Source organism: Sciurus carolinensis, chromosome 3 (genome assembly GCF_902686445.1).
Source record: "Sciurus carolinensis chromosome 3, mSciCar1.2, whole genome shotgun sequence".
Taxonomy (NCBI): domain Eukaryota; kingdom Metazoa; phylum Chordata; class Mammalia; order Rodentia; family Sciuridae; genus Sciurus; species Sciurus carolinensis.
This window is the reverse complement of record NC_062215.1, coordinates 61800539-61812730: the sequence shown is the minus strand read 5'-3', so window position 1 is coordinate 61812730 and position 12192 is coordinate 61800539. Positions and strand designations below refer to the sequence as shown.

At 50.9% G+C, this 12192-nt stretch overlaps 1 protein-coding gene across 3 annotated transcripts in view; it reads right to left on the bottom strand.

Moving 5' to 3' along the window:
- Positions 1-4301: 4301 nt before the first annotated feature.
- Slc43a2 (solute carrier family 43 member 2) overlaps positions 4302-12192 on the bottom strand; it is a 45638-nt gene continuing 37747 nt past the window's right edge. For all 3 annotated transcript variants that reach the window (XM_047545074.1, XM_047545076.1, XM_047545075.1), the window contains 3 exons: positions 11657-11730; positions 10294-10417; positions 4302-9634 (listed from right to left, as the gene is read on the bottom strand). In XM_047545074.1, coding sequence (XP_047401030.1) covers positions 9473-9634; positions 10294-10417; positions 11657-11730 — 360 coding nt within the window. In that variant the 3' untranslated portion in view covers positions 4302-9472. The remainder of the gene's footprint in view (positions 9635-10293; positions 10418-11656; positions 11731-12192) is intronic.

Sequence of the window (12192 nt, the reverse complement as noted above, 5' to 3'; positions counted from 1 at the left end):
GAGTACTGGGGATTTAGCCCAGGAGTAATTTAATTACCACAGCACCCAACTTGTGTGTTTTAGAAATACAGCTATTTAGTTAGGCACGATGGCACATGCCTGTAATCCCAGCGGCTGAGATTACAGAAGGGAGGCTGAGGCAGAAGGATCTCGAGTTCAAGCCAGCCTCAGCAACAGCAAGGTGCTAAGCAGCCCAGTGAGACCCTGTCTCTAAATAAAATATTAAAGAGGCTGGGGATGTGGCTCAGTGGTTAAGTGCCCATGGGTTCAGTCCTCAGTACCAAACAATAACAACAAAACAAAACAAAAAAGAAATATAGCTATTTCCTTATAAATGCACAGCATCATTGTCATACCTACCAGAATTAATAATTTCTTTTTCTTACTGCAGTACTAGAGATAGAACCCAGGGCTTGGGACATGGCTAGGCAAGCACTCTGCCATTGAGCTGCACCCTCAGCCCTAATTTTTAAATAGTATCACTTCCCCAATTCATTTTCAAATTTTCATGGTTATCTAAAAATTGTCATAATGTCATTTCTTTTAGAGAAATTCAGTATTCAAACAAGGTCTCCATCCCCTCCCCCACATTTTATTTATTTATTTACTTATTTTAATTGTATATGGACACAATATCTTTATTTATTTATTTTTATGTGGTGCTGAGTATCCAACCCAGTGCCTCACAGGTGCCAGGCAAGTGAGCCACCCCTGAGCTACAGCCTCTGCCCTCCACATTTTATTTTGAGTTCTGGTTCTTCTATCTTTTTTACCCTAGCAAGTTTGCTTCACCTATACATAGGGTTAGCCTTTACATGCAAGGGTCACATCATTTTCCAATGTGACCACTGTGGGTCACTGGTCCACTGACACACTGGTGACTGATGCCTTAGAGCCTCACCCTATCACATCCTTTGCCACCTTGTGCAAGTTACTTAACCTCTCTGTGTTTCAGGCTCTTCATTTGTAAAATGGAGATGAAAGTAAGTGCTTGCCTCATGGATTGCTGATTCTTCAGGTGAGGCACTGTACCTAAAGCAATTTTGTGCAGGGCATGGCAAATTTCCATGTTATTATTATGGGGAAAGGGTGTTCCAAGGAAGGAGGGATGGATACCAACACTCCTCAGAATTGCTTCTGAATGTTCCAGGCCTAAAAGAGGAAGGAGAGAAAGACGCCGCTCTGGAGTGTCACCACTATCTCTCTCTGTGTCTTTCTTTGCCTCGCTCCCTCTGTCTTCTTATCATCTCTTTGGCAGCTCTTTCTCTGTTACTTTTGTATGTCTTTCTTTCCTGACTCTCTGTTTCTTTCTCTCTCTCTCTCTCTCTCTCTCTCTCTCTCCACTCCACATCTCTTTTTATGTCTCTCTTTCTTCTATCTCTCTGTACTTCTCTGCTTCTCTCTGTCTTTTGTAAAAAATATTTAGTTGAAGTTGGACATAATACCTTTATTTTATTTATTCATTTTTATGTGGTGCTGAGGATCCAATCCAGTGCCTCACACGTGCTAGGTGAGCGCTCTACCACTGAGCTATAACCTCAGCCCCTACTCTCTACCTGTCTTATTCTTTCTCCTCTTGGGTTCCTTCTCTAACTCTGCACCCCTCTCCCCGGCTGCCCATGGTCAGTCTTCGTTACCTACCCTGGGCAGTGTGCCTTCGACTTGTGTTTCTTTCACCTTCTCTTTGCAGCTTTTCCCCCCTGTTCTCTCTCTCCCTCCACCCACCCCCTTCATCTCATGGTTCCAGTCCCTGTAGTGTCTCCTAGCTGGCCAGTCCTTGTGACCGCCTCCGTTACAGCCGCTCCATAACCCATCTCCACATATCTCAGGGAGACTGTGTTTCACGGTTCCATCTTCTGCTCTGTCCCTTCCTGGCTGATGAGAGCATGCTCCTCTCCTAGTCTGTCTCTATTTCAGCTTCTTTTCTGTTTATTTCTGTCTGTCTCTTTTTCAGTGTCATCCCATAATATTTACTGAGCAGCTATTCCATGCCAGGCACCATCCAGGGAACTGGATGATGGGATAGTGCTGACCTAGGTAGGTATGTGCCAGCTTTCAAGGAATTCCAGCTCTGCTGAGGAGACAGGCACCAGACAAAGAAACAGGACAACACATGACCCTGGCTGCCCAGATCATCCTGTTGGGCACAGGAGTTGGCGAGGACTTGGGCCGTGAGGGCAAATTGGCTCTGTTCTGAGCTTCCCTGACAATTGCCTGTCCCTAAATAGGGATTGCGCACCACTCAGGAAACCAGATCAGAGTGTTTAACCCATTTGCTCACTCAACAGCATTCATTATGAGCCAAGCTGAGGGAGACAAGTAAAAAGAAAAGGTCCCCAGCCTACGCAGGACCACAGTCTACCGTAGGAGGGAGACAAGAGTAGCATATGCTAGGCAAAGGAAACCAAAGGCAGGGGAGACCCTTCACCTCCTCCACGTCTTACCTCTGACAGGTTTGTTCTGAATAGGGTTAAAAATGTTTTCAGCAGCTGTGATATTTTTCTAAAAAATTCTTCAGAACCAACGTTTGAAAAAGGGAATATTTTATGTACAACTCAGGATTTCCAGCTTCTCTGAAAAAAAAAAAAAAAAAAAAAAAATGGCTCACGCCTGCAACCCCAGTGGCTTTAAAGGCTGAGGCAGGAGGATCACAAGTTCAAAGCCAGCCTCACAATTTAGTGAGGCCCTAAGCAACTTAGTGAGACCCTGTCTCTAAATAAAAAAATAAATGGGATTGGGGATGTGGCTGAGTGGTTAAGCAGCCCTGGCAGATCTGGCAAAACAGGGCTCATCTCCATGTGACAGTAACTGGCTGGAGCTGTATCAAGGTTGTCTCTCTAGATGGGGGTTACAGTCCAGCATTCCCCTTGTGTCCCTGACATGGAAGTCAAGTCTAGATGCCCCTGAATGACCACAGATATTATACTGTTATGCTGTGGCTCTACTTATATTAGAGAAATATTTTTTGTGCTGTCTCATCAAAAGTGGAGATATGAGCCAGGCATGGTGGTACACACCTGTAATCCTAGCAATTCAGGAAATTGAGGCAGGGGATTGCAAGTAAGGACAGACTTAGCAACTTAGCAAGACCCTCAACTTATGAGGCCCTGTCTCAGTATAAAAAATCAAAAGGGCCAGGGGTATAACTCAGTGGTAAAACATCCCAGGGTTCAATCCCCAGTCCAAAAAAAAAAAAAAAAAAAAAACCCAGAAGTGTGAGAAGTTATACTCCATATATACTTAATATGTCAAAAAAATTCTGTCACATATAACTAATAAGAACAAATAAAAAAGATTAAAACATAAAGAAAAAAGTGGGCAAACAAAAGGTAACAATAAGAACCAGGCACAGAGCCTGGTACACTTGTAATCCAGGAGACTTGGGAGGCTGAGGCAGGTGAATTGCAAGTTTGAGGCCAGCCTCAGCAACTTAGCCTGACTCTGTCTAAAAATAAAAAGTAAAAAGCAAAAAAGCCTGGGGATGTGGCTCAGTGGCAAAGCACCCCTGGGTTTAATCTCCAGTACCAGAAACAAACAAAAAAATAAACCCAGCCACTTGGGAGGTTAAGGCAAGAGGATCACAAGTTCAAGGCCAGCTTCAGCAACTTAATGAGACCTTGTCTTAAATTAAAAAAAAAAAAAAAAAAAGCTGGGGATATAACTCAGTGGTAAGCACCCCTGGGTTCAATCTTCAGTACTGGGGGAGGAGGTTGGTGGGAAGAAAGGTAACAACAGAGAGATGTGGCAGAGCTCGGCTTCTGAGTTTGCACTCCTAACAAGGAGCAGTTACCGGCTGCCCCTCATCTCTGCCTGAGCTGCCTCACCCCTGCTACCCATACCTTCCCTTGAGTCCCCTCCACCCTAATAGGATCAGGGGCCAAGCTTCTGACAATCAGGCAATCCCCCACTAGCCCACCCCCTGGTTCAGTGAGAATGGGGATCTCCCTGGGGCTTCCCCGGGGGAGGGGGCCCAGAAGTTCTCTCCCTCCTGCTGCCATTGCCCAGGGCCCTTCTGGGCAGGTGGCCAACTTGGTGAGAAACCTGTAGGAGAGGCAATTCTTGCTCCCTTAAAACTAGGATTCAGCAGCAAGCCTTGAGCTTCCCGCCAGGAGGCCCCTCACTCTGTCCTGTCCACAGTTCTTCCCAGGACAGTACAGAAAGGAAAACCAGCAACCACAGCATATAAGAGGGTGTGGTCAGGGAGTGCACCTCAGAGAAGGGAACAGGGCATCTGCAAGAGATGTGTGACCCAGGGAAAAAGAGACCCAAGAGCAGCCAAGGAAGAAGCAGTTCTCAGTCATTCTCAGCATACATTTATTGAGTGCTTACTGTGTGCCCAGGAGTAAGCCAGGTGCTAGAAACTGCAAAGGGACAGGGAAGTCAGGGTCAGCTGTTGAGCTGCCAGTGATGCCACGTTGACCCTGGTTACCATGGGGAATAAACTCTCCAGGCACCACTCTGAGGGACTGGGCTGGGGCCTGGGGCCTGGACCCTCGACCCAGCCTGCCTAGATGTTGCTTATATCAACAACAGAAAGGGATCCAGTGAGGCAAGAGCCCCTTGCTCCCCACAGGTGCCAAGGCACACAGTCAAACTCCTACACACTCCTCAAACACGTACATATCCCAACATACCCAGGATACATCTCAGACTTGTGTGCACGCACACAAACATAACACACACACACACACACACACACACACACGCACACACACAGAGTCAGAGACACAGCCAAGCAGTGTCCAAGGAGATGCTACCCCCATGGCTGGGAACTGAGTCACTCTACTCAGTACAAACCTGCCCAACACTTAGAGATGACCTCGAGATGCTAAGTCTCTTACCAAAATGTGAAAGACATAAAGGAAAGTAATCAAGGGAAAATAGCTTAAGGCTTTGCTGAGAAAGGGATTATGGGAGGAGTGGGGTCAGCAGGAACAGACCTCACTTGCTTTACTTGGCCATGGTCCTGTCATGGTCAGATCCACCCTAAGTAGATCCACATCCTGTCATATGGATGTGGGTGAGTGTGTGTGAGGGGTGCCTCACTGTGCTGTCTGCTCTGTGTCAGGGCTACAAAAATAGTGCCGCTGTGGATAAGTCTCTGTTCAGTGCCAGGTACGCTACCGTGCAGGTGCTTTGCCCTCATATTCACTTGGCTGCTCCTCCCTCGCTGTCTCCTTGACGGAGATGGAGCTTTTGAGTTTGCCTCAGAGAAGGGTCAAGGTCAGGGAGATGTCAGTGCAGAGACCCTGCTCAGGAGGGGAGAATGACTAACTACAGAGAACATGGGGCACAGGCAGTGGCTCCATGCTGGCAGGGAGGCCGGAGCTGTGGCAGGACGCCCTCACGGAGGATGATGCACCGCCCTGACACCTGGGAAGTTCAGGGTGAGTCAGACATGGAGGAGTAGTCTATGGAGCCTGCCTGCTTACGCTGACCCTCCCCCCCAACTCCAGGGGAGGCCTGCAGACTGAGGATACATAACACCCTCACTTTGAAGGTCCTAAGTTCTTAACCCTCATAAGCCTATCATCTATATTTGGGGAAAACAGGCCATCACTCTTAAGTTGGGCCCCTGGTAATCGACACCTTGCTGCCCTAAGAGCCCATGAGAACCCTCATGTCACCCCTCGGGGAGGGAAGGGGAGCTGCTGCTGAAATGGCCCCTGAAGCCTGATTCTGATGAGATTTTACAGCCCCTCACCACAGGTCACTCAGAGCTTGTCCCCAGTCCCACATCACCTGGCCCACCTCCCCCAAATATATCTACTCAAATTCACACAGGTCTTAACAGGCAGGTGCACTGAAAACTCCACATAGCTGAATGTGTGTGCTACTGTCTGGGACAGTCCTCCCCATTTTCAGTGTCCTTTCAGCCTAGAGCAATGTGAGGTCCTCCTCAGACTGCCTGGGACAGGCAGTGCCATGGTTAAGGAAGGTCTGTGGAGGAGTTCTTCTGATTGGGACAATACTGGGCACAGGAGGGAAAGAGGTGGAACAAAACAGGAAGGAGTCCCTGAGGGCCCGAAACTTCTCTTTGGCCTTTGGGAGGGTTGGAATGGTCTCTATGTACAGGCCCCAGCAGTGGGAGCTGTAGGCCGAGGCCTAGGGGGTTCGGAGGAAGCCAACATGAAAGGATGCCTTGATCCCAGAGTCTAGGGAGACTAGAGAGGAGAGGGGTTCCTGGCAGTGTCCCTAAGCCTGGCTCTGCCCCTTTCCTCACTCTGAAACCACAAGACTAGACATCACTTCCTGTTACTTCCCCGCTTGGAGGACAAAGGTGAAGGTGAGAGGGATATGGCCACTTGGTGTCCCCTGCCTGCGATCAGTCTCCATCTCAGGGTATTCCTCTTGAGGTTGGGGCATCTAGGGAATTGCACCCTCAAGTACCCATCAGCCTCCACGGCCCAAAGACCCTATTGGATAGGTTTCACCACCCTTTCTAATAAAGTTCTTAGCTCCAAGAAATGAAAACTCTACCTAAGCTTCCTCCCCTTCTTGGGCTGTTGCTGCCCTGCTCCAGAAGCCCTGAGGCTGCTGCTCAGAAGGGAATGTCCTGGTCTAGAGGCCTTGGTTGGTCAAATGTCTTAAAACCCATATGTAAGCCCTGCCCTTAACCCTGGGCAAGTTACTCCACCTCTCTGGGCCTCAGTTTTTCCAGCTGTAAAATAGGGATGCTAGTATCTATTTAATTCTAGATTGTTACCATGATTTATTGATAGTAACAAGAAAATATGTAGCTCTGTAAAAAGGCAGCATGACAGTCCCACATCCTGACTAGTGGGTACCAACCCATCTGGCTCGCTACCACCTCTGTAGCTGGCTCCCCTTGTCACTCCTCTAATCCCCACTCACTGATGGCTGCAGATTGTTTTCCACCATCACTTCTAGTTTCTCAGTGCTGGCATCTTCCTTCAAAGTGCCCCTCCCTAAGGGTGTGGGCACTGGGTCTGGGTGCTGCTGGGCAGCGCACAGGCCATCTATCCAACATCAACACCGGTTCCCAGCTGGAAGGGACCTCGCTGGTCAGCATTCCTGCTCTCCTCTTCACCAGGGCATCTCAAACTTTGGGAGACACCAGAACCACCAGTCAGAGGCCAGTACCGGGATCTACAACTCTACCAACACCCTGGAGCTCTGTGGCAGGTAGCCACGTTGGAGATGGCTCTGGTGGTTAGAGTGGGGCCTTGGCAGCACACATACCCTTTCTTGGAGACCCTCAACACCATGAGGACCATGAGAATGCTTGTTACAAAGGAACATGCTTGACTTTAACTCAGCATTTCCAAAATTAGACTACAAACCTTTTAAATTAGAATAACCATTAACACATCACATACCAGCATCTGGGAAGTGGTTTGGAAAATGTCAGTGGTTTCCTTTTGGGGGCTGTGGGGGGACAAGGGAGGTGGCGGGTTTGGAACCCAAGGTCTAACACAGGCTTACTATGTGCTCTACCACTGAGCTACATTCCCAAGCCCATTATGTTTTTGGGTTGTGATTTCTATTTTTTTTGGGGGGGTACTGGTTATTGAACATAAGGTCCTTTACCATTGAGCTACATCCCCAACCCTTTTAAAGATAGGATCTCACTAAATTGTTGAAGGTCTTGCTAAGTTGCCAAGGTTGGCCTCAAATTTGTCATTTTTCTTGCCTCAGCTTCCCTGGCCTTTGGGATTATAGTGCTCCAGATGGGTTGTGAGTCTTAATATTTAAGTAAACTTGAGCCTAGGAGATTCGGTGGTTTACTTTTACTGTGGGGCTCAAATTAGGCCTGGGTCTGTCCCTTCCTCTTCTGTTTGTCCACCACATCCTGACACTGTTCTCCAAGACTGCGGTTCTCATCCTGCACTCAGGAGGAATCATTGGGTGTGGAGCAGTGACAGGAAATCTGTGTAGGTGCTGAGACGGGGTCAGGATTAGCTGTCTGGCTGGGACAGACAGTAGAGGGGTGGCCCACACTTCTGCACAGCCCAATTTGTCTGGGGTGGAGGCAGACGCAAGGTCTTTTCCTGGCTCACTGCCCCTCCCCAGTCAGGTCACCCGAGAAATGATGAGCAGCCGAGTACAGCTGGGGCTGGTCAGTGGCAGAACATCTTGTCCTGTCTTTTCTTCTCAGGCTCAAAACAGGCACATACCGCCATCAACTGATATGGTAGGCGGGGCGGCCCTTACTTGGGAGGAAAATGGATTTATTGCTTTATAAAAAGAAGTATAATAAAACTTAAGAGAAAAACAACTAAAGACCTAAAAATCAACCCACTCCTCTCAGCACCCAGCAGGTCTCAGACACATTTCTGGGGGCAGTCAAGTTGGGCCGGTTGGCCAGCCAGGCAGGCTTGGCTTCTCCCATGTAAACAGCTCCAGGGCCCTGGCAGATCTGCCAGCAGGGGGCGCCGTGACTCTGGACAAGCTCCTGGTCAAGAGTAAGGCTGACTCCTGAGCCCTGGAACTGCCCAGGCCCAGCGGGCTTCTGGTCTGGTTGGTGGGGATCAGGGCAGACCCTAGGGTTCACCCTCATCTCACACACACCACATATGTACACACATTCTGCACAAACATACATCCCCATAGTTCCTCATCAATCTCCTTTCCTGTGCGGGCCTGGGCCTCCATGTCTGTCAGCACAGCCTTATTTTCACCCCACAGAAACAGCTGTGTGTGTGTGTCGGGGAGGTACCCTGGTGGTGCCCTTTAATTCCCTTCAGGTCACAGACTAGACCGAGGGTGGCAGTGGAAACATGCTCCCCACCTGCCCCCAGCCCTGAGGGAGGAGGTGAGGAACAACCAAGCAGCCTGGTCCATGGCTCCTGAGGCTTTGTATGACCATCCTGCCCTCCATCTGCCCTAGGCTATGTGCCAGGGGGCTTCTCCATAGGCCTCAAATGAGAGGACAAGCCAAGGACAGGCCACAGGGGGCTGGGATTACAAAGGGGTTAGCACCAACAACAGGAAGCGGGTCCTTCCTTCCTCAGGCAGCCACAGACTGACCATGGGAGGAGGCTGAGGGGCCAGGCGAGGGGGTTGCAGACAGTGCAAGCCTTTGTCCTCAGGCAGGTGTGGTCGGTGGGCATGCAGCCAAGAGGCAGGTGGTGGGCAGTAGATGGCAGGTCCCTCTGCTTTGGCAAGAGGCAGAATCCAGACCTTTAAGGGAGAGAGCCTGCTTGCTGGGGGTGCTTTTGGCTCCTCCTGCAGGCACCATGGACACCCAAGGCCCTAGGGTCCCTAGGGGTGGCAGAGCAAAGCCAGGGCAGCCTGCTTCCAACAGTAGGAAAATCGCTCATCCTGGGCCCTCTCCTGTCCTTTCACCGCAGAGCTCCAAGGCAGGACCAAAGCCCTGGGAGGGAGCATGGACTCCAACATGGTGAAGGAGAGGATCCTGGGGGTGCATGGGGTCCTCTGGGGTGAGGAGGAGGACACTGGTCAGTCACTGAAGCATGGGCAGGAGGCCATAGTCCTGAGGTGGCGAGTGCTACACGAAGGCCTCCCGGTTGGATGAGCCATTGATCTTGAGGAAAAGCTTGTCATCTTCCCTCTTCTGCTGCAGCTGCCTCTCCAGCTGGCGCCGGTAGCAGATCAGGTAGAGGGGCAGGCAGAACCCCAGCATGCTCATGATGAGTAGCCCCACATTCACCTGGGGAGGTGGGGAGGAGAGGGCCATCACGGGGGGTGAGGGCCAGGCAGCACTCAGCTCAACACCCTCCCTCACACTCAGGCTTGGAGAAAAGAGCTGGTCACAGGAGAGGAGAGGGAAAGACAAACAGGAAGATTCAAGAGGTCCCAGGGCCTGTCACTCCACATTCCAGCATCTGAGTTCCCTGGTTCCCCACAGGCTACCAGCAGTCCTCCGGGCCTGACCCCCCACCTCAGACCCACTGCTCTGAGTCTCAGGGATGGGGGTGGGGTTGTGACAACTCATGGTACCTGATTAAGAATGCTGGTCCTGGGCTGGGGTTGTGGCTCAGTGGCAGAGCGCTTGCCTAGCATGTGTGAGGCACTGGGTTCAATTCTCAGCACCACATATAAATAAACAAAATGAAGGCCTATTGCCAACTTAAAAAAAAAAAAATGCTGGTCCTTGGCAGGAGGGTCTGGGACAGGAACTCTCTTTTACTTATCCCAAACTCAAGTCAAAAGGGGCCATTTTTCTCTTCCTACCTGGCCACCACTGACAAGGGGACACAGTCCTAACCAAAGTTTCCAAACTGCCTATCCTCAGTGCTCTGAAGCCCCTAGCTCCTGGTCAACAGAGTGGAACCGATGCCCCTGACACTCTGCTCTAACCCTTCTTACCCACAGAGGGTCTCCTTGGAGAGGACCCATCATAGCCAAAAACAGTGGCTGCTGCAGGAGAGCAAAGAGTGCACTGATCAGAGACTGTAGTCCTGTGAGGCTGCCGAACTGTGTGGAGGGGTACCTGTTGGAGCAATTGAGACTTGTCACAGTCAGGGCCATCTCTGGCTTCCCAAACCAGCTTGGCTCAGCTGACCAAGGTGTATTGGTGCCCTGGGCTGCACCTGCTTGGAGGGAGGTGAGAACAGCCTCAGAGGATGGTCGGGTCCCTGGATCACCTTCTACTGAGCAGTTCTGCAGTTTCTCTTTTGGGCCAGCCCAAGGCCCCAACTCTGGTGAGGGCCCACCCCACCTGCCCCACCCAGATGTGCCTAGGGCCTGTGGGTGTCTGGCTGAGCTGAGTGGGAACCATGGTGCCAATAGGAGTCTGCGGCTTGGGAAACGGGCCCAGAGAGCAGGTTGGAGGCTGGGCCTGGCTCTGCTACACTCTCCTCCTGAGGAGCGTTGTGTAATCACGGAAACTCAGCATCACTGCTCTTGCCCGATTCCCTCACGCCCTGCCAGGGCAGCCACAACTTCCTCCAGGACTTGGGGGGGGCCAGGCAGGGGACAAGCAGACCTGGAATGACCCCCATGGGATACTGCTGGAAGAGGGAGTGAGTTCTATGTTAAAGCTCAGCAAACATCAGGCTTTGCTGCCCAGAGGTGGGAAGGGGCTCCCAGTAAGGAATGAGCTGGTCTCCTAGTCACAGATAGCAGATGATGGTAATGGTATCTGGGTTCCAGTTTTTGGGCCAAGCCCTGGGCCAAAGGAGGAGGAACAGCTGGGTGGCCTTTGGATAAAGATACAAAGATACCGTTTCATTTTAGCCAGGGCCTGAGAAGTCTATGGCTAGCACTGGGCCCTTTTAGGCTCTGGGTGAGAACCATCTGGCACATTCTGGGCTCAGTCATCAATGTCGCTGCCCTGGTTGAGGGTCATTAGAACTTCAACATTTAGCTTTTAGCAGCCAGAACCCATCCCTGTCGTTCCCATTGAGCAGCCAGGGAAGCCCTGGAGCAGCAGCCCCAGGGGCCCTAATGTGTTGAACAGGGTCACTGACCTTGGCTGAGAGAACTGATTTCATGTTAAATGCCAAGTCTTGTGTGCACCCAACTGTCTGTTCACTGACCCACAACCACGCATCAGGTATGGCTTTGTCCTGACACACCCAGCAGAAACCCTGGTATTCGTTCCCTCATGCAAGAAGATGAACCCTGCCTTGGCAGGTTGGCCCAGCCTCAGGGTCTCAGTTCTAACAACGACCTCCCAGGTCATGCCCTCCCCTTGTCCACTAGAATGCCTGCAGCTTCCACAACTTACACAGCAGCATACAGGCCCCCAACAGCAGAGTGAATAAATCCTCGAACGATGGTGTGCAGGATGAAGGAGAAGATCTGAGGGAGAGAGAACAAAGCATGAGCAAAAGACCACCAGGGTCTTCACCTTGCCCCCTGCCCTCCCGTTCTTGAGGTCTTGAGCCACAGAAGCAGGGGCAAACCAACAGCTGGCTGTCCCCCACCGAGCACTGCCCCTTGATTGGGCAAGATGGTCAGGACAAGGGTCTTCCTGTATTGCAGTAGGCCGGGGGGGCATCCAGGAAGCAAGGATACTCCCACCTAGAACTAGCGCAGTCTCCCATGGCTTGCTGTGGTCTATATCCCAGTGTTGACACAGACACATAACAGAATCTGTGGGTGTCCACACCTGTGTGTTCAATGTACTTCCACACCTGGCCATTTGTAAACAGGGAGGGACTCTTGCTTTCCTACTGCGCTTGGTGCAAGATAACCATCTGGACTTGGGCTACGCCCATCTGGAAGCAATGCCATCACTTGTATCCCTTCATAGTTTGTGAA